Source organism: Rhinatrema bivittatum, chromosome 3, assembly GCF_901001135.1.
Source record: "Rhinatrema bivittatum chromosome 3, aRhiBiv1.1, whole genome shotgun sequence".
Lineage (NCBI taxonomy): Eukaryota > Metazoa > Chordata > Amphibia > Gymnophiona > Rhinatrematidae > Rhinatrema > Rhinatrema bivittatum.
In genome coordinates, this window is record NC_042617.1 from 37,425,993 (window position 1) to 37,448,486 (window position 22,494).

The window sequence follows — 22,494 nt, forward strand, 5'->3', positions numbered from 1 at the left end:
CTTCAGTCTGATGTTCAAAGCTACAGGCAGTGCCTAGAAAGTAAAAACAAAACAAACCCAACACCGCGGGGTGGCGGGCGGGTTTCGTGAGGACTAACATCCTGCTGTCCTGTGAGAACACCTGTTACATCAGGTAAGCAACATTTGCTTTCTCACAGGACAAGCAGGATGGTTGTCCTCACAAATGGGTGAGTACCGAGCTGAGGATGTCCTGACTTGCACCAAATGCACCCAACGACGTGCAACAGGCACTACAACTGGGGTGGAATTTGGTAAAGGGCATCCGCACCCTACCGGGAAGGTGGAAGGGTGTTGGTACATCACGTTGGAAAAAGGTTACGCAAGACAGATTGGCCGAAGATGGAGTCCTGTCTTCCAGCTTTGTCCAAACAATAGTGGGCTGCAAAGGTATGGAGAGAACTCCAGGTTGCAGCCTTGCAGATGTCAGGAAGCGGCACCGATCGAAGGTGTGCCACTGACGTAGCCATGGCCCTCACAGAGTGTGCTTTGACACGGTCTTGAAAAGGGATGCCCGCTTGCTCATAGCAGAAAGCAATGCAGTCCGCCAACCAGGAGGAAAGAGCCTGCTTACCCACAGGTTGACCTAACTTGTTAGGATGGAAAGAGACGAATAATTGAGTGCTCTTCCTGTGAGAAACTGTACGGTCTAGGTAAAAGGCTAGAGCCCGTTTACAGTCTAGGGTATGCAGGGTCTGTTCTCCAGAGTTGGAGTGGGGCCTGGGAAAAAAGATAGGTAGTATGATGGATTGATTAATATGAAACTCAGAAACTACCTTAGGTAAAAATTTAGGGTGAGTGCGGAGTACCGCCCGGTCCTGCAGGAGCTTAGTGTAAGGCGGATAGGTAACTAGGGCCTGTAATTCACTAACCCTGCGAGCTGAAGTGATAGCCAAAAGGAATAACACTTTCCATGTGAGATACTTTAACTCACAGGCGTGCAGAGGTTCGAAAGGAGGTTTCATTAGACGACCAAGAACCAGATTAAGGTCCCAGGATGGGGCCGGAGGCCGTAAGGGTGGCTTCAGATGGAGCAAGCCTTTAAGAAAACGTGTTACTAGGGGTTGTACTGAAATAGGGACACCCTGTACACCTTTATGGAAGGCGGCTACCGCACTGACATGCATCCTAATGGAAGAGGTTTTAAGACCTGATTCAGAGAGATGCCATAAATAGTCCAAGAATTTGGAGATTGGACAGGAAAGGGGATCAAGGGACTGAGAAGTGCACCATGATGTGTACCTTTTCCATTTGTATGAGTAAGACTTTCTTGTGGAAGGCTTTCGTGAAGCTATCAGGACTCGAGAAACGGAATCTGAAAGGTTGAAAGGCTGAAGGACTAACCTTTCAACATCCATGCCGTCAGGGACAAGGCTTGGAGGTTGGGATGGAGGAGGCATCCGTCGTTTTGAGTGAGCAGATGCGGGTCCTTTCCCAGAGGAATGTGCCTGCGGATGGAGAGATCCTGGAGTATTGGAAACCATACTTGGCGTGGCCAGTAAGGTGCTATCAGGATCATGGTTCCTCCGTCCTGGCGTAGCTTCACGAGAGTCTTTGACACAAGAGGAAGTGGAGGGAATGCGTAGAGCAGACCGGTTGTCCACTTGAGGGAGAATGCATCCCTCGGCCGAGAGTGCTGGCTCCGAATGAGAGAGCAGTAATCGTCCACTTTGTGGTTCTGAGGGGACGCAAAGAGGTCTATGCGGGGAGAACCCCACTTGTGAAACAGAGAGGTCGCTATCAGAGGATCGAGTGACCACTCGTGCGGTCGGAAGACACGGCTCAGCCGGTCTGCCAATACATTGTCTACTCCCGGCAGGTAAGTGGCCCTGAGGTACATGGAGTGGGAGAGGGCTTCCGCCCAGATCTGCGCAGCTTCCTGACACAGAAGGAAGGAGCCTGTGCCTCCCTGCTTGTTTATGTATCACATGGCCACTTGGTTGTCCGTCTGGATTAAGATTATCTGATGAAAGAGATGATCTTTGAAAGTGCGGAGCGCATAGCGGATTGCTCGAAGTTCCAGGAAATTGATCTGGTGTTCGGCTTCCTCGTTGGACCATAACCCTTGGGTTTGAAAGTTGTCCACATGGGCTCCCCAACCGATGTGAGAAGCGTCGGTGGTTAGAATTACTTGCGGATCCGGTGGAAGAAAGGGTAAGCCCTGAAGGAGGTTGACCTGAGTCGTCCACCAGGTTAAGGATAGGCGCAGCGCTTGTGTGACTGTGACTATGGAGGACAGAGGCTGAAAAGCTTGAATCCATTGGTGTCGTAGAGTCCATTGTGTTACTCTCATGGCTAGTCGGGTCATGGGAGTGACTTGAACCGAGGATGCCATGTGTCCTAGGAGAATGAGGAACTGGCGAGCCGTGGCCGTATCTTGAGACTGGAGCTGGTGAGCTAGGGACATGAGAGTTTGGACCCGTTGAAGCGGAAGGTAGGCCTTTGCCTGTAAGGTGTCCAAGTCTGCCCCAATGAAAGATAAGGTTTGAGATGGGACGAAGCAAGATTTCTCGTAATTGACAAGAAACCCTAAGGAAAGGAGTGTGTTGATTGTCAATTGTAGGGAGGACCGGGCAATCTGAGGGGTGGAGGCCCTGATTAGCCAATCGTCCAGATAGGGGTATACGTGGACACCTTCCTTCCTGAGGAATGCTGCTACAACTACGAGGCATTTGGTGAAGACTCGTGGAGCAGATGCCAGACCGAAAGGTAGTACTCGGTATTGATAATGGTCGCGGCCTACTAGAAACCGCAGATATTTGCGATGGGATTGTGTTATCGCAATATGGGTATAAGCTTCCTTGAGGTCGAGGGAGCATAGCCAATCCCCTCTTTGCAGCAGAGGGAGTAACGTGCCCAGGGTTACCATCTTGAACTTTTCTTTTTGAAGGTACTTGTTGAGGGCCCGAAGGTCCAAAATTGGACGTAGCCCTCCTGACTTTTTTGGAATTAGGAAGTACCTGGAGTAAAATCCCTTGCCTCGTTGAGAGGGAGGGACAGGTTCTATAGCATTTGATTGCAAAAGAAGGGATACTTCCTGTTGTAATTGAGTCAAGTGGCTGGATAGACTCCATGCTTGAAGAGGCGGGGAGTCTGTCGGAAGAGTTATGAAATTGAGGTGGTAACCCTGTGCGATAATTGCCAGCACCCACTGGTCTGAGGTAATCCGTATCCAATGCTGCAAAAAGTGGCACAGACGACCCCCTACAGGGATGTGGGGGAGTGGGATATGGCATGTGCTCCGTATCGGGAAGTCAAAGGCCTGCCGCAGGCCCGGGAGGTGGGGCTACAGCAGGTCTTTGTTTCCGAGGTTGGCGTAGCTGAGGTCTGGTGGAGGATCGAGCCGGACGAGGCCTAGTCGACGGAGGGTAATAACGACGTGGCCGAAAGAATGACTTTTTAGAGTCCTTCTTAGGTGGTGGTTTGGAGGATACCTCAGATGGAACAGACGAAAGTTGTTTCAACGTCTCGTGGTGATCCTTCAATTCCGCCACAATCTGTTGAATCTGTTCTCCGAACAGATTGTCCCCCAAGCAGGGTAAATCGGCTAGACGATCCTGGACCTCTGGGCGAAGGTTGGATGATTTTAACCAAGCCCAACGTCTGGCTGAGATGGCAGTAGCTGAGACTTTCGTGGAAGCATCGAAGATATCGTAGGCCGTTCTGATCTCGTGCTTCCCAGCTTCAAATCCTTTGTGAAGGAGGGCTTGAAGCTGTGGCTGGTATTGGTCCGGTAATGTGTCAGCGTAGTCCTGCATCTGTTTAAGGATAGCTCTGTTGTATTGAGTCATATAAAGTTGGTATGAAGCTATGCGAGATATCAACATAGCCCCATGATACACTTTCCTGCCCACACTATCAAGGAATTTGTTGTCCTTGATAGGGGGAGTGGAAGAGTGTGGTTTTAGGCGCTTGGCCTTCTTTTGCGCAGACTCAACTACAACAGAGCGATGATCCAGTTGAGACTTCTGAAATCCTGGTGCTGACTGAACGAGGTATGTTGAGTCAGCTTTTTTATTAACTGGTGACACAGATGAAGGTGATTCCCAGTTTTTCTTTAAAAGATCCAGAAATACCTGGTGAATGGGGATGGAAGCGATGATTTTTGGGGCATCCAGAAATTGGAGCAGCTCCATCATTTGGTGCCTGTCATCGGTCTCAGATTGCAGCTGAAAAGGCACAATTTCTGACATCTCCTTTACAAAATTTATAAAGGAGAGATCTTCAGGAGGAGATCGTTTTCTACTCTCTGTAGGAGATGGTGGGGATGGTAAATCTGTATCTGAAGATGTATCATCACCCCAGGTATCATAAGGATCATGTAGGGCTTGCAGTCCTGAAGGACCTGGTAGAGGATCCAAAGGCATCGATGGAATCGGTGCTGCAAGCGGAACTGTGAACGGCATCGAGGGCTTCGGGGGTACCGATGGAATAGGTGCCGATCTTGGAATCGATGGAGCCGAAGGATAAATCGGTGGAAAGGTATGTGAAGGCACCGATGGAACGACACCGGACGGGGGAATCCGGAACGGTGTTTCTCCTGTCGATGAATGTCCTTCCGGAGATGATGGTGTAGTCGGTGCTACTGGAATCACCGATGGAAGGGCGCGCATGAGTGCCTCCATACGATTTAGTATCGGTGCCAACGCTTCCACTAGAGGCTCGGTGGTCGGTTCCCTCCTCGGTGGCAGAGTCGGTGCTGAGGTCGGTGCCTGAGGCGGTGCCGGAATCGGTGCCGGAGGCGGTGCCGGTGGAGGCTGGAATCTTCGCATTGCATTCTCGATGGCCTCCTGGACCAGCCGGTCCAGTTCTGCCCGGAGACCAGGGGTAACCATACCCGGCTCGACGGGAGAGGGAGGCTGAGGCAGGGCCGGAAGTACCACCGTAACCGGTGGGATCACGGCCCCCGCACCCCGGGAGGGTGAGGGTTTCCTCGGTGCCTGCGAACGAGACGTGGACGGTGCCAGGTCTGACCGAGGCTTTTTCGTCGGTGGCTCGGCCTGTTCAGAGGTCGATGGTTGTGGATCCTCGACGGGCCGAGACTTGTGCCGTCGATGGCGATGCTTATCCTTCCGATCTCCTCGCCCATCCGGGGAGGGGACAGGAGTCGACGGCCGAGAAGTCATCGGTGGAGGACGGTCACCGGAGGGTTGACGATGGTGGTGCAACTTCGACGGTGCCGGTTCCGATGACGTCGATGCTATCGATGGCGTTGGGGTGGGTGCATGGAAGAGGAGCCCCATCTTCTCCATCCTGGCTTTACGACCCTTAGGTGTCATTAGGGCACATTTAGTGCAAGTCAGGACATCATGCTCACTTCCCAAACATAGAACACAGACCCGATGGGGATCTGTGATTGACATAGTCCGGGTGCAATCCGGACAACGACGGAACCCCGTCGCCATGGCCTAGGGCCAAATTTAGCCGCGGGATTGGTAAGTGCCAACAGGCCTCTAGGGCCAAAATCGACGGCAGTCGATGAAAATCGGCAAAAAACTTACCGGCTTTTGCGGAGGTGACAAAAATTTGTCGAAGGGAGACCCCTGAGGGGCAAATTTTCTTCGGAAAGAAAAAAAAACGAATTCCTGTCAGGAACGTGGTAAGAGAGCTCCTTTCACCGCGTGGCAACTGCTGCGCGGAAAAAAGAAGACTGAAGGGAGACCCCTGCTGGCTGCAGGGTCAGTGCCTTGCTGGGCATGCCCAGTAGGGGCCAGTCAAAGTTCTGTTTAAACTTTGACAGAAGTTTTCCGTGGTGGGCTCCATCCTCGATGTCACCCATTTGTGAGGACAACCATCCTGCTTGTCCTGTGAGAAAAAAAAAAATCTTTCCACAAGATTTTACAGACACTATCCATAAAACGAAAATGCTGAGCGCATGGACATGTGGCTAAACACTTAGGGGCAATATTCAGTGGCGGGGCATCCAACTAACTTACACTGGATATTTAGTACCTACAGTACCTGAATGTAATCCGCTTTGAAGTGACGAAAAGCGGAATATAAAAATCTAAAAAAATAAACAAATCTAAATAAAATAGCAGCATGGGGACACCCCTAAATATACTCAGCTATTGGAAAGTTAGCCAGATAACTTTATTCCACCATGGAATGCTCCCGAGTTATCTGGCTAAGTACCAAGGAAACAACAGGATTTTTAAAACTACCAGGGTTTGTCCGGCTAAGTGCCAGCTGCAGGAATTTGTACCTCTATGATCTGCTGGAGACAGAGAAATACTAAGGGAGTGCAGGTAGCACACTAGGTTATATAGCAATGTCAATGAAACTTTTTTCTCTGTCTCCATCTGCTGGCAGGGAGGCAAAGTCCAGGAGTCTGGACTGTTCTGGGCTATGTATAAAAAGGAATAGCATTTTTTTTCCAGGGTTTTTTTTTTTTTTTTTTGTGTATGACATCAGCCTGTACAGGCCAACAGGGTACTGTGATTCAGCCTGCTTAGGCCCAATGGAGGCAGTTACTTGAGGAGAAGGTAAATAAAGCCTAGTTATTAAATCAGATTGTAGCAGGAAGGGAAGACAGGCTACTGAAAGATAAATGAAGGACATACTTGAGATGTCTACCTGATCACCTCCCCAGTTAAAATAACATTTTTAATACTTATAATATCTTGAGTTGAGGAGCTGATCAGGTAGACTTCTCAGAGGTCCTTATTTTCTCCTTCAGCAGCCTGTCTTTCCTTACTGCCACAATTTGATTTAGTAATTTATTACAATACTTATTAAAATATTTTGATTAAGTTGACTTAGAAAATAGCCACTGCTATTACTAGCAACAGTAACATGGAATAGACTTAGTTTTTGGGTACTTGCCAGGTTCTTATGGCCTGGATTGGTCACTGTTGGGAAACAGGATGCTGGGCTTGATGGTCCCTTGGTCTGACCCAGCATGGCATGTTCTTATGTTCTTAGGGGGAAGGGAAGGTAATTATGCTAGAAGAGTGGGGAAAAGAGGAAAGGGAAGAGGTGGTGAGTATGCCGGGAGGAGGCCAGGTTGGGGGAAGAAGAAAAACAGTGATTATGTGGAGGGTGGAAGGGGGTTGGGGAGAGGAAAGGGCCAGCAATTATGCAAAGGTTGTAGGGAGGGGATAACTTACCCAGATATAATTTATATGTTAGCAGGCGCCGAAAATTTAAACCTCAGGGTTTGTCCTGAAAACTCAAAGTTATACAAAAAGACCCCTTTGAATATGGACCTCTCTCCCATTCTGTATCCATGGGGAAAATGTGTCTTAAATCAAGCCTTAAATGCTCTGAGATGTCAACATGGAGCCTCTCAAAATAGAAATATTCAGGTACTCTTACTGTAGAGAGAGAGAACCAGATTTTTTGGAGTATATTCTCTATCCCTTAATGACCATCTAGGTTTGCTTATTTTTTATTTTATAATTATATTCCGCTTTTCAGCCACTTCAAAGTGGATTATATTCAGGTACTTGTAGGTATTTCCCTATCCCCAGAGGGCTCACAATCTAAGTTTGTACCTGAGGCAATGAAGGGTGAAGTGAAGTGACTTGCACAAGGTCACAAGGAGTGGCAGTAGAATTTGAAATCTGGCTTCCCTGGTTTGTATCCCACTGCTCTAACTACTACTCTACTCCTAGCCATGCTTTAAACTGGGGATGGGAATTCTGGTCGAAGGCTGCAAACCAGACAGGTTTTCAGGATATCCCTAATGAATTAGTATGAGAGAGATTTGCATGCACTCTGCCTCGGCTGTATGCAAATCTATTTCATGCGTATTCATTAGGGGTATCCTGAAAACCAGACTGGTTTGTGGCCCTTAAGGACTAGAATTTCCCATCCCTGCTTTAAACTATGCTGTAACCGGGGCACGACTACAAGGGGACAAGCAAAAGTACAGGGTTGTCAAACAGAATAAAACTAGTAGTGTGAAAAAAGCAGAGTTGCTTACCTGTAACAGGTGTTCTCCAAGGACAGCAGGATGTTAGTCCTCACACATGGGTGACATTATCAGATGGAGACCGACACGGAAAACATTTGTCAAAGTTTCTAGAAATGTTGACAGACACACTGAGCATGCCCAGCCTGCCACTAACCACGCATCCATGCTGGATCCCTCTTTAGTCTTATAACAGAGTTCAGGAAAAATAAAACAAACCGAGAGACACCCAACTCCGTGGGATGGTGGGTGGGTTTTGTGAGGAATAACATCCTGTTGTCCTTGGAGAACACCTGTTACAGGTAAGCAACTCTGCTTTCTCTAAGGACAAGCAGGATGGTAGTCCTCTCACAAGGGTGATTATGTAGCTCCAGCTGCTCCCAACATGGGCAGCATAGAACAGGTGCCAAGAGGCACAGAACTAGAGCTGCTAGAACCAGGGGAACAAGTCTGCAACCAAGGAAGGGCCCAAGGCAGGAAGAGTTGGGTTTTCATGGCTGAAAAAAAAGGTTATGGAGGACTGACTGTCACGTCGTCCATCCTTATCCAGACAATAACAACAGGCGAACGTGTGGAGGGAACTCCAGGTCACCGCCCTGCATATCTCATGAATGGGGATGGCACGCAAGTAAGCCACCGAAATTGACACAGCCCAAACAGAATGAGCCTTGATGTGACTTTCAAGCTGCAGGCCCGCTTGAGCGTAGCAAAAGGAAATACAGTCAGCTAGCTAACGTGATATGGTCTGCTTAGACACTGCAACTCCCAACCTGTTTTTGTCGAAGGAGACCAAAAGCTGAGTGGACAGGCGGTGAAGGTGCTGTCCGCTCCAGGTAAAAGGTCAGAGCCCTTTACAATCCAGAGTATGCAGTGTCCATTCACCCTGGTGAGCGTGTGGTCTTGAAAAAAAGGAAGGCAACAGAATTGACTGAATGAGATGGAACTCCGAGACCACCATAGGAAAGAACTTCGGGTGTGTATGTAAAACCACTTTATCATGACAAAATTTGGTACAAGGGAGGTATGACACCAGAGCCTGCAGCTCACTGACCCTGCGCACTGAAGTTACCTCTACCAAGAAGATGACCTTCCAGGATAGGTACTTTAAATCACAAGGGCTCAAATGAAGCCTTCATGAGCAGGGACAGGACTAATTGAGGTCCCAGGAGACTGCTGGAAGCCGAGTAGGAGGCTTAAGTTGCAACAAGCCATGCCTGAACCTTCCCATGAGTGGATGGGTGGAAATGGAAGCACCATCTCTCCCATGATGGTATGCTCCGATGGCACTAAGGTGAACTCTCACCGAAGTGGTCTGTAGACCAGACTCTGAGAGGTGCAATAGGTAGACCAAAAGCTCCGATGGGGAACAAGAGAAGGGATCCAGACCATGTCCAACACACCAAGCCAAAAACTTCTTCCACTTGAGATTGTAAGATTTTCTCGTGGAGGTTTTCCTGGACTCCAAGAGGACTCGAGATACTCCTTCCGAAAGGCCCAGAGCCTGTACAGTCATCCAGTCAACTTCCAAGCCGTGAGAGACAGGGCTTGGAGGTTGGATTGGCAAAGCCTGCTCTAGTCCTGAGAGATCAGATCTGGAGCAGTCTCCAACCAGATCGGAGGGCGCAAGGCCAGCTCCCACAGAAGCGGGAACCAGACCTGGCGAGGCCAAAAAGGTGTGACCAGGATCATGGTGCCTCGGTCCTGTTTGAGCTTTTGGATGTTTTCAAGATCAGCAGAAGGGGAAGATAAGCGAACAGCAGACCAGTGCCCCAGTGAAGTGAAAAATCATCCGACATCAATCCCCTGCTCGCCTGTCCCAATGAGTAGAATCGATCCACTTTCTTGTTTTCTGGGGAAGCAATCAGGTCCATGTCTGGGGATCCCCACAAGCAAAAGATGTAGTTCGCTACCTCTTGATTCAGGGACCACTCCTGGGATCGGAAGGTCCGACTTAAGGAATCTGCTAGGACGTTGTCCATCCCGGGTAGATACACAGCCTGGAGGAAGATGCCATTCTCAAGGGCCCTCGACCAGATCTGGACTGCTTCCTGACAAAGGATGTACAACCCTGGTCCTCCCTGCTTGTTCAGATTCCACATCACCACCTGTCTGTACCAAGAACACTTTGTTGTGCAGGTGCTCTCTGAACGCCCTCAGGGTGTAACGGATCGCGCGTAACTCCAGGAGATTTATCTGGGACTGCTTCTCCTGCAAAGACCAAAGACCCTGCGTGTGGAGGTCTGCAACATGAGCACCCCAACCAGTGTGAGGCGTGTCTGTGGTGAGGACAATCTGGGGCTGTGGTCCCCAGAAGGGCATCCCTTGCTCCAGATTGGTGGGGCATACAAGGTTGCTGTGCCCTAAGTCTTGTCAGAGTCCGCTGGGGTCTCGACCTAGAGGCTGGCGGTTAATACTTGCATGGCCAGTAAAAAGGCCGTCTTGGACATTGCCTGGGAGACTTTTTGCCAGAAGGCTAGGTATCTGAAGTGCTGGCTGACAACTGTTGAAGGGTTTCATGATAGCCCTTCAGTTGGGCCACCGCCTTTTTAATCTTGTCCTCGAAAAGGTTTTTGCCCGTACAGGGCCGATCTGCCAGATGGTCCTGGACCTCGGGGCGCAGGTTGGAGGCATGCAGCCAAGCCATACAGTGAGCCCCAATGCCTGCGGTGGCAACTCTCATAGCTGTCTCAAACATATCGTACGCAGAACGGACCTCATGTTTATCACATTCCAGGCCCTGCTGAACTAGTTTCTGAAAAGTCCTCCTGAAATTGTTGCAGGAGGCATTCTCCCCCATAAAACGTACTGCCCCATAAAAGGCTGATAACAAGCAATCCTAGCTGCTAAACATTGAACCCTGGAATACCCGGCATCCAAAAGTGTCCAGAGCTCTGTGCTCACAGCCTGGGGGTACCGAGGCATGAATCCAAAGTCTTTTCGCCTTCTTTAGGGCCAATTCCATCACCACTGACTGGTGAGGAAGCTGACTGAGCTCAAACCACATGGTGGTTTAGACCAGATAGACTGTGTCCATCTTCCGGTTCACAGGAGGAACAGAGACTGGGTGTTCCCAGAGTCAGGCGACTAGTTCCTTAAAGATGTAATGGACTGGTACAGCCACCACCTCCTTAGGAGCATCAAGAAATTGCAGGATCTCCAACATCTTGTGACGAGAATCCTGCTCTGTCAATAGCTGGAAAGGCACTGATTCCGCCATGGCCTTAACAAATGCAGCGAAAAAGATTCTCTGGAGGGGATTTCCGCCTCTTTTCTGGTGGAGAGGGTTCTGAAGGCAAGTCCTCCAATTCCCTCCATAGAGAAAAAAAGATGCCTCACCCTCCCAGGGATCATAAGGGGCTTCCCCTTCGATGTGAACCTACCTGCGTCTTAAGCCTCAAGCCAGAGGCCTGCGGAGGCACCGGTGGAACAGAGGGCACCGGCAGGATCCTGGGTCACATGGGTGCCGATGGATCCCCCAGCTTCGGGAACGTCAGTGGCATTGATGGCACCGAGGGCATCAGTTTCAGGAGACCCAGAAGTTGTCGGAGTGCCGTGCGCAATCGAGGAACTGTTGACCCTGATGGATCTTCTTCATCCAAAGAGTCGCTCACCGGAATGGGAACCGGTGGCGGCAGCAGCAGCGATGCTCCCCTTGACCGCAAAGGGGTTTGGGGCATTGGAGCTGGCTGTGTCGGTAAGACACAGAACAGCAGGTCCAAACACCAATGGAGTCGGCTCTTGCAGCGGTGGCAGTGCCGGTGGAACTGGAGGCTCGATGCCCTGCAGGGCCCGGCTGACCACCAACTACATGCGCCTCTCTAACTCCTTCTCAAAAGCTGCTGAAGATAGAATGTCTTGGAGGAGGCAGCAGCAGTGGAATCGGATTAACCCCAGAGTCACGGGGTGGAACCGAAACCTCCACCGGCACCGGTGGGGATTGCCGAGAGTCCTTGGAAGGACCAGATGGAATCACTTCCTCCGCATGAGACCGCTTTGGGGGAGGCACCGATGCAGTCGATGCCTTTCCATGGACTGACTTCAAAGAAGATGAGCGGTGTCTGTGTTTTCTTGACTTCTCTCGGCGCTCACCTTGGTCCTTCCCTGGGACAGACAGCGACGTCAAGGAACCCGACCTGGATCGAGAGGATATGGATCTCGCTTGGTCCCCCGTCCCCATCTCGGGACAGAGGAGCAGTTGCAGAGGAGACACCGAGGTGGGGTCGATGCAAGAATCCTTTCCCTGATGATGGATCCGATTTCTTAGAGCCGAACAGCTTTTCCATTTTGTCTAACCGCGCCTGACGGCCCTTAGGGGTCATCTGGACGCAAAGATTGCAACCATGGACATCATGCGATGCCCCCAGGCAGAGGACACTGACCTCGTGGGGGTCTGTGATGGACATGGTCTGGGGGCACCGGCAAAAGCCGGACGACACCATCTCAAAAAGTACGTGGCGTGTGGTCAATGGCCAGTGGCCACTGGGGGGGGGGGGACGACACAGTCAGCAATCGACCACAAGTACCAGAGAAATTTACTGAAAATGATGAGGAAAAAAACGCGAAAAGCAGAGGGACCCAACGCAATACTGAAAGGAAGAAAAAATCGTGAATTTCCAGAGAAAAAGCACAAGCTCCACAACCGCGAGGCTTCAACTTTAGCTTCACGGAAAAAGAGACTGAAGAGGGACCCCGCGTGGACACATGGTTAGTGGCATGCTGGGCATGCTCAGTGTGTGTGTCAAAAGTTTTCCGTGTCAAGCTCCATCTGATGATGTCACCCATGTGTGAGGACTACCATCCTGCTTGCCCTTGGAGAAAACAAACAAAAAAAACAAAAAAAAAACCAAAACTTAGCAGACCTAAGGGATGTGCATAAAAATAAACTTGTTTATTAAAGTACAAAGATAAACAAGGCAAATAATTGAAGAGAGACATAAAAAACATTATAATGAAACTATATTATTTTTGTAACTTGTCTAAGTGTTTCAAACTTATGTATTAATCAATGTAATTTTTTTTTATTTGTAGTACATATATTGCATTAAACATAACATTAATTACATACAAATCATGGTGGAACATGAAAGTTACAGGTAGTTGGACCCACCTGCTACTGGCAACAATTAGAGTAAATATAAATCTAGTACAGCAAGTCCCAAATGTTGAAAACACGATAAATCCAGAAGTCAATGCCATGTACAATTAGAGTATAGTGCTGTAACATCTAAATATGTACGGTTTTTGCACGTAGTAGATTGTATAGAGTTCCCCACCCCCCCTCCCTCCAGGGAACCACTTCATACATTTAAAAGAAAGAATGTAAGCTAAGCTGAAAAATTAAAATATAGTATACAACATCCTCAGTCTCTGCATTCCTTGTGTTTATCTGATGCTAACGATAATAATAATATGACATGTCCGTATTATACTGGATAGGAGCCACAATTCAAGGGCGAACCCTATGTCCCATGTGAGGGATCCTCCTGGGCTTGTAACCACAGGATCATAGGCTCCCAAGTAATCTTAAATGCCTTCAAAGTGTCATGTTTCCTGCCGTGAGGCAAGCCATTCGAAAGTGACTGTGTAAACTATGAAGAAGTACTGCCAGAGAGGGAAAATCAGGCAACTTCGAAGCCCTGGCTAGTTCCCCTTTAGCTGCCACAAAAACTTGAGTGCAGAATTCATTTGCTTGTTTGGTGGGTCCCTCCATAGGTACATTAAGTAAGACTCATTTAGGGTCCATTTCACCTAGTCCCATAATCATACTGGCTAACCAGTCCTAAACTCCTTTCCAAAACAAAACTGCCTTTGGGCACTGCCACCACACGTGAAAATAGGTAGCGATATGTCCACATCCCCTCCAACACACATTGGGAATCGCAGGAATCATTCTGTGTAATTTGTCTGGAGTCAAATGCCACCTATACAAAATTTTATAACACTGCTCCTGTATATGGGCAGCAATCGACACTTTGGATATCCGGAAGAATATTAAGTCCCACAGTTCATGGTCTAGCTCCTCTCCCAGTTCCCTTTGCCATGCTTTTATATGAGCTGCAGAATAGGAAGAATGGTTGTTCAACAATTTGAATATTTTGGAAATAACACCCTTCATTTTACCTGAGTGTTCACAATAATTCTCGAAAAGTGTTTTCACTGGATGTACTCTGTTAGCTTGTATGAGCATAAGCAAAAAATGTCGAACCTGAGCAAAAGCGAGTACCTGTCCGAGCCCATGTGGCCCCGGTATATTCATAGTCTCATATGTATGGATAGTGGTACCCAGGATAACATGTCCAAAGGTGAAAATCCCCTGCGACTCCCAAGTGGTATATTGGGGATTATCTACGCCCCCTGAAAGGTAATGTTATGAAATAGGCGAGATAGTTGGTGATAGGCAGAATTCCCCACTAATTTAGCTTTCCAGTACTTCAACAATCGTAAGGTAGTTCGTAAGGCTGGCATCAAATATGTTAATGGTCTCCAAGTAGATTTGGGTTGCCACGGAAGTGCCTGGAGAGGCATAGGACCCACCTGCACCTGTTCCAATTGAGCCCATTGTTTAATATCAACCTTATGATAGAAATCTACCAGAGAGAGCAATTGCGCTACAGCGTAGTACCAAATGATATTCGGTGCTCCCAAGCCCCCTGCAAGTTTGTGCAAAAATAAAGTAGTTCTAACCACCCTAGATGGTCTCTTACGCCATATAAAGCCATAGATTTTTATTTGCCATTGTTTTAATATGGCGGGAGATATAAAAATTGGTATAGTAGAGAAGAAATAAAGCAAGCGAGGTAAGATAACCATTTTAATAATCGCTAATCTCCCCATCCATGAAAAATACTCCCTAGTATACAATTGAGAAGTATGCGAGCCAATTTGAACACCCAAGTATTTAATAGAGGTTCTTGCCCATCTATAGGGAAATATTTTTGTGATGCTCCCAACAATTGGACTAGGCAAATTTAGATTTAATAGTTCCGACTTTTCTAGGTTCACTTTAAAGCCAGACACCCGATGGAAATTCTCCAAAGCAGTCATAACCCCCTGTAATGACACCTCCGGATCAGTCAATGTGAAAAGGATGTCATCTGCAAATAAGGAAAGTTTGAAATGCAAGCGCTCAAGTTGCACTCCAGTAATGGTTTCCGTCCGCCTGACCGTCAATGCAAAAGGTTCTAAAAAAAAGTGCAAATAACATGGGCGAAAGGGGGCAGCCCTGACGAGTGCCCCGTTGGATATCAAGCAGCGGGCCATATCCCCCATTTACTTTCACTCTAGCCTGGGGCCGCTCATAACACTTTTGAATCCAGTTTTGAAAATGTGAACCAAAGTTCATTTTATTTAGTACCTGAAACAGAAAAGGCCAGTGCACAAGGTCAAAGGCGTTCTTTGCCTCAATGGCGAGGAGTGCAGCAGGTACCTGTCGATGATGGACCCAATCTATCAGATCTACTACTTTTCTGATATTATCGCTTGCCATTCTGGAGAGTATAAATCCTACTTGGTCATTATACACTAATAAGGGGATAATGCCCTTTAACTGCTCAGCCAATATTCACGCCAAGATCTTAAGATCCAAGTTGATGAGCGATATCGGGCGAGAAGACCCACAGTGAATTGGATCCCTGCCCGACTTAGCCAGAACTGTAATACCCGCTACATTAGCATGGTTAGCTAGGGAATCCGTGCCCCTAAGGGAATTAAGCATCTCAGTAAGCGGTATCTCCACGATATGGGAAAGCTTTTTGTAGTAGCTTCCGGTCAGGCCATCTAATCCCGGAGATTTGCCCGGTTTTAGGGCTTTAATCGCCTGTTGTACCTCGGATAGTAGAATAGGGCCATCTAAAAACACCTGCTGGTCTTCCGTAATGGTCTGCAAGGGCAGGTCTCCCATTTATTGTGAATTGAAGTCCAAATGGAAAAATCCAGCGATATCGTATATTTTCGGCACGTAAGTAGGCTGTGACTTCCTTCATTTCAAATCTTTGAATCTTGTTGCCAGAGGATGTGGTTAGTGCAGTTAGTATAGCTGTGTTTAGGGGGCGCTCTTCCGCCGGCGAACAAGATGGCCGCGTAAAGACCTTGCTCTGCTCCCGATGTGGCAAGCTTCGCGGCGAACCCCTGCTTAAATCACACTGCACCCCTCAAAAGAGTGCGATCCGTCAGCTGAAAGTCCCCTGATGCAGGCAGCTATGGCGGCGAAAAAAAAACCCGGTAGATCTCAAGCATTTTCAGTTTAGTAAACTCCCCCCGGATCTCGGCGATGACCATGAGGCAGGGCCGGCGCAGGCCGCGGACACCGCGAGCACAGCACTGACGCAGGTACCCGACTCCCCGATGGGAAAGACCGCGGAATGGGCTGAGACGACGGCCCAACTTAAAAATGATATCAGAGGGTGGTTTATTGAATTTCGGGCAGATTTAAAGACTCATAAACAAGAGCTTATGGCCTCCATGGCGGATATCCGCGAAGATATAGCAGGCCTGGGCATTAGAGTAGATGAGCTCGAGACCCGAGTGGATGCCCACGGGACTTCCATGAATACAATCATTGTACAGCAGAATGCTATGGAAGCTGATATTGGCTCCATTCAGGACAAATTGGAGGACTTGGAAAACCGCTCCAGGCGCTGCAATATTAGAATACGGGGGGTCCCGGAAGCGCCTAAATATGGGGATCCTATGAAAACTGCCAGCGCTATCTGTGCTTATATTCTTACTCAACGCCAGGATTCTGAAGGTCAGCCGGAGGGACTACTAACTGAACCTGTCAGGTTAGAGAGAGCACACAGGGCTCTTGGCCCCTGCACAGACACCAGGCCGAGGGATATTGTTATTTGAGTCATAGCTTTTTGCTAAAATCTAAAATCATGGAGATTGCGAGCAAGCGTAATACCTGGTCCTGGGAAGGTCACTCTCTGTCACTCTTTCAAGATCTGGCGCCCTCGACTTTGCGCAAAAGGTTTGAACTGAAGGAAATTACCTTGTATTTGTGGGCTGAGAACATTCGATACCGGTGGACCTTCCCGTTTGGGCTCCAATTTACGCTCAACGGTGTGACATCTCGGGTTAAAACACCTGCGGATGCTCTGGGGGCACTTAATAAAGCTGGCTACCAACCCAGTATTGAGGCACCGAAGAAGCCTACTCGTCCTACGAAACTGGATGATCATCCAAAATGGCGCAGAGTCGGGAAAGGAGAAAGTGGACTGCGCCGCCATTCTGAGGACTCACGTGCTGCGTTATCTGATCAAGGCTGATTTTCCTGTAATGAGCGGCGGGTTCATTGGCGGAAACAGGGGACCAAATGCACAAGCGCTACTTTCTTATTCTATATTACACTGCTTCTCTACTACCAAAGTACACCGTGGGCTCTATCTGTGGGCCACGGGAGCCTACTGGGACTTCATCATGCTGTGAGACTGTTTTTTGGTACATTTTGAGAGGGGTGATGTACGGGGTTCTTTGTTGTGTTTTTTTTCAGTAAAGGGAGGGGGGCGGGAGATTGCGGGCCATGCTGGTGGGGAGTGACTCCCTGGAGTGGTGTTTTTTCACCCACGAGAAGCAGTGGGTGATGTTGTGGATTGGGGGGGCTGAGGGTTTATTTTATCCAGGGGACTCAAGAGTTCGCATTGTCTGGTGGGGCTTGATTCCTGTTGTGTTGAAGCGTACCTATTATTCTGTCCCTTATGGCTACATCATCTAGGGGAATGAATCTGGGAGAGTGTGTTATGTCCCTTAACGTCAAAGGCCTTAATCATTATCGCAAAAGGTTTTTGTTTCAGGATTTACGCACACATCATGTTTCTATTGCACTAATCCAGGAGACTCATTTGAAAAAACGACATGAAAGAGTATTGTCATCTTCCTTTTACCCTCATCAATACCTTGCAGCTAGCACAAAAGTATAGCTGTGTTTAAAAAAGGTTTGGATAAGTTCTTGGAGGAGAAGTCCATTACCTGCTATTAAGTTCACCGAGAGAATAGCCACTGCCATTAGCAATGGTTACATGGAATAGATTTAGTTTTTGGGTACTTGCCAGGTTCTTGTGGCCTGGATTGGCCACTGTTGGAAGCAGGATGCTGGGCTTGATGGACCCTTGGTCTGACCCAGTATGGCATTTTCTTATGTTATGTTCTTTTGCGCAGCGTAGTTGGAGCTAAATCCTGGTATATATTCAATATATGTCCTTCCCAGAGCCGAGGGTTTCTTGCAAGCTGTGTCCATTACCTTAGTTTTTTGAAGAAAACTGTGGCAGCAGATGATAATGTCCCTGGGCTTAGAGTCCGTCCTAGGACACAGGGCCCTGGGCGCCCTTTCTATCATGAGTCTCAGTGGGAGGCCCCTCAGCTGTTTCTCCCTGCTCCTGATTTGGTTGAAGGATTGATTTGCAGATTAATTCTGCCACTTCCAGGGCATTGTTGTATTCTGGGGCCTCAGGGCTACCCGAATCCTAATATTACACCGCTGAGAGCGGTTCTCCAGGTCTTGAAGCTTTTCCTGGATAAGCATTATTTCACCATCTTGAGCTTCTTGCTGCTCTGCAACTTTATTTAAAACGATCCCGTGTGCATCAGTTCTCCCCTCCAGCTCATCAACTCTTGTTATCCAGGCTTGCTATGTTGTCTCGGATGTCTGACATAGAAACCAGCAGCTCCTGTTTATGTGCTTGTAAGTCAGCCCTGAACTCAATAAACCAGCCCCGTATGTCTTTTTTGATCTGGGCAGAAGCCTCCGCCCACTCTGGGCTTCACCCGGCTCGGGTTTCAGCTCCCTGTAATTGCAGTTCGCCCTCGATGTCCATGGTCTGCTCGGGCCCTGCCTCGTGATCGCAGCCTACGTCCGGCGGCAGTTTGCTAAATTGAAACTGCTTAAGATCAGGCGTTTTCTTTGCAGCCATAGCTATGTGTGCCTGGCCGCTTGCGAGAGCAGAATCGCCGGGTTTTTTTTTTGCAGTTTCGCTTACTTTTAAGGGTTTGGTGCTGCTTTGGATGTCGCCCCGGGAGCGGAGCACTTCCTCTATGCGGCCATCTTCCCTGCCGGCGAAAGAGCACCCCCCCCCCCCCCCCATTCAATGTATTTTAAATTGTCACTCACTCTGAGCAATTCACTTAGATGGAAGTGAGAAAGAAATTCAAACGAACATACAAAGTTGGAAGTATACAAATGTCAAAAGCCCGAGAGTCACTGCATTTTTCAAATAAGGTGTCTCAGATTTCACAGGACTAAATTTATCTTTAAATAAGAATGATGGCCACTGGAACAAAAAGTATAATGTCTTACTGCTGAATTGTAACTTCTCCAGCTACCTATTATTTCCTTTGCCTTGGTTTGCTCTCTACATCGTTGGCTTGTCCTGTCATCCTGCTTTTTCCTGGTCTCAGGTTCACATACATTCTTCAGACAAACGCAGCTGGGTAATTCTGAAATCCTAAGAGTGCTGGCTAGACCGCTTTAGTGCCTTTCTGAAGCACTTAATTTATGAAATTAGATGAGAGGGTAGGAATGTAACCACTCCCACTTTTGTTGGCTATTTAATCGATCCAAAAATAGTAAAACCATTTTCTTTTTCTGCCCCAAGCTGAGATTCTGAAGGAACCACCACGTGAATGATGGCTTTGTTCTGGCCGACAGAAAAATGAAGTAAAGGCCAACTGATTTACTCACCCAAGAAAATAGTGCATGATTCATCTAGGTTGTTAGGAGGCTCCACCCATCCTACTCACCTGGAGCAGAAACTCTTCCAGAAACCTCAGGAGGCGGCCGCTTTGCAGCAGATGGCCCATCCATCGCACCTGCACAAAATAAGCACAGTTATTTTCTACCAAATTCACAGCAATCTGAGAACTGCCATACTGGATCAGATCAAGCCCAATATCCTGTCTCCAAAGGCAGACAATCCTAGTCTCTTGGAAGATGTACACAAGATCCATTCCCTGCTGTTCACGTCCTAGATGGCTAATGGCCATTAACAGACCTGTCCAAACCTTTTTTTTTTTTTTAACCCAGCTACATTACTGGCCTTGATCATATCCTCTAGCAACAAATTTGCCAGTCTCATTCTTTCTTTGACTGGAAAAAAAAAAAAAGCTTTTCAATACTTTTTTTTTTTTAATTTGCTAATAGTTTCATGGAGCGTTTCCTAGTTCTAATACCATGTGAAAGAGTAAATAACCATTTCCTAATAAACTATTCCTCCCCACTCATAATTTTATAAAATCTCAATCATATCTAATCTCAGTCACCTCTTTCTTCAAGTTGTAGAGTCCTAACCTGTTCAACATTTCTTCATAAGGAAGTCGTCACATCCCTTTTTTATCATTTTTGTTGTTCTTCTCTGTACCTCTTCTAGTTCTCCTTTATCTTATTTTGAAATGGGGCAACCAGAATTGTGCACATTCTTTTCTCTTTCTTACCACTGCTGTATTCTGAGCTGAGGATTTCAATGTATCGTCCATGACGACTCTGAGGTGCTTTTCCTGAGAGGTACATGGAACCTAGCATTGTGTACATATGGTTCGGATTTTTCCCTACATATACCACTTTGTACTTGTCCACATTATGCTGAGTTTGTCTATTTAATTTTTATCAGTTGTGATGGTGTTTTTGTCTATTTTATAGTAATATATTATAATTCTGATTACTGTATTTTAATGTTTAATCTATTCTCCACCCCGAGCCAGTCCAATAAACAAACTAAATTTCATCTGCTGTTTAGATGCCAAGTTCCCTAATCATGCAATTCCTCAGCTTACTTGTGTTTTAATTATTCTGAATAACTTTGTGACATCTGCAGATCTGATCATCTCACTCTTTACTCCCTCTTCCAGAACATTAGTATGATAAAATATTGGTTCTAGAACAGATCCATGGGGCACACCATTTATTTACCTCTCTCCAATGGGAAACTGACCATTTAGTCCTACTCCATTTCCTATCCTCTAGTTACCGGTCCAAAGCAGAATATTGCCTCCTACCACAAGACTTTTTAATTCCCCCGAAAGATCTCATGAGTAGGTTTATTGAATGCCTTCTCAAAATCCAGATAGATACAATAACCATCTCACCCAAATCCACATGCTTATTCACACCTCCAAAGAGTTCTAAGTCATGACTTTCCTCTGCTAGCACTAAGCCACATTAATCTGCATGCCCACTGACTCTAGTCTTTCTTTCTTTCTTTGAATATTTATAACCTGCAATATCCATTCATGTTCGTAAAATAAACATACACAAATGGCAGCTGCCATTCTGTCAATTCCAGAGCCAGGCATTGGTCGCATGCCCATTCTGAAGTTGACCCTAACCTGAAGACAAAGCCTTTCTAGGAGTAAATGATGAGAAACATGGCAGTTAAAGCCTAATCTTTCCATACCGGAGCAGCCACCCAGAGGGAGAGGAGAAGATGCAGACAACAACCCATGAAGGGGTACAGAAGTTGTAAATTCTGTTGCTGTCACCAGCCTGGACAAGCTGCAACCACCAACCAGTTCTAAAATGCTTAAAAAGTCACAAAAGCTTTGGAAATTCAGAAGGGGTGATCTTAAAAATCCTTGATTAATTGTTTACAGTAGCCAAGTGCAGGACATTAACTTCACTAACTGGAGATACTTTGGTCACTATCTGTCCAACTAATAATCTGATCAAGATATTAAGATCGCCACAAATTGCGAGCAGAACTAAAAATATGGACCTAAATGGAAATCTTCACTGCAGTGCTTACCATATTCCCCTCTTGGGATTTCCCTTCGAGTCAGATTTGTGGATGCAGGTCGACCAGGTGGCTCCATCATCAAAGGAGGAGAGGGCGCACCACCACTCACTGGAGATGGACCAAAAGAACCATCTCTGCTGAGAGGACCTGCAGAAAAATAAGAACACACTCATTCTATGTAGTGATATAAGGAGACATCTGTTCCATAATGCAATCCCTGGGCCTGGCCCTGTGGCTCAAGATGCGGAGGTGATGTGATAGAAGATAGCTGCCACTACAGTGGTGACCCTTGCCAACCATAAAGCAACAGTAAGGAATAGTCCCAAAGAAGACTACCGAAAGGCCAGTAAGGATTCTAATGTCACCTAGACACACTGACTGGGATGATGGTGGTGAATGTGAACTGGTATGAGGGGAGGTGATAGAAGAAATATGAGGCAGGTGGAGGAGAATATACATTCTGGATTTGACGATGCTTAGAAAGGAGACAGGTAAACAAGCAGCAGGTCCTCTGGCCTCATGATTAGATAGCTGTGAGTTTGGATACATGATCCAGGCTCAGCATTCACTTCTCTTCTCCTGGTCATTGGATTTTTACCACTACTTTTGCATCAAGATATTGGAGCTGGGAGTATTGTAATAAAGGAAAATTGGTTCTTACTTGCTAATTTTCATTCCTGGAATACCACGGATCAGACCAGACTCCTGAGATTATGCCTCCCTTCCAGCAGATGGAGACAGAGAAAGTTTCACTGGCACTGGTATATAACCCGGAGTGCCACCTGCAGTCATTCAGTAACGACCTGTACCCAAGCCAAGATTATTCCTACAACAATGCCT

The 22,494-nt window shown here is 47.4% G+C and overlaps 1 protein-coding gene across 5 annotated transcripts in view; it reads right to left on the reverse strand.

Annotated features, from left to right (window-relative positions):
* Nucleotides 1-22,494, reverse strand: part of MIA3 (MIA SH3 domain ER export factor 3) — a 246,190-nt gene that overhangs the window by 21,142 nt on the left and 202,554 nt on the right. For all 5 annotated transcript variants that reach the window (XM_029593146.1, XM_029593144.1, XM_029593143.1 and 2 more), the window contains exons 24-25: nucleotides 21,664-21,801; nucleotides 19,667-19,735 (exon numbers count right to left, since the gene is read on the reverse strand). In XM_029593146.1, coding sequence (XP_029449006.1) covers nucleotides 19,667-19,735; nucleotides 21,664-21,801 — 207 coding nt within the window. The remainder of the gene's footprint in view (nucleotides 1-19,666; nucleotides 19,736-21,663; nucleotides 21,802-22,494) is intronic.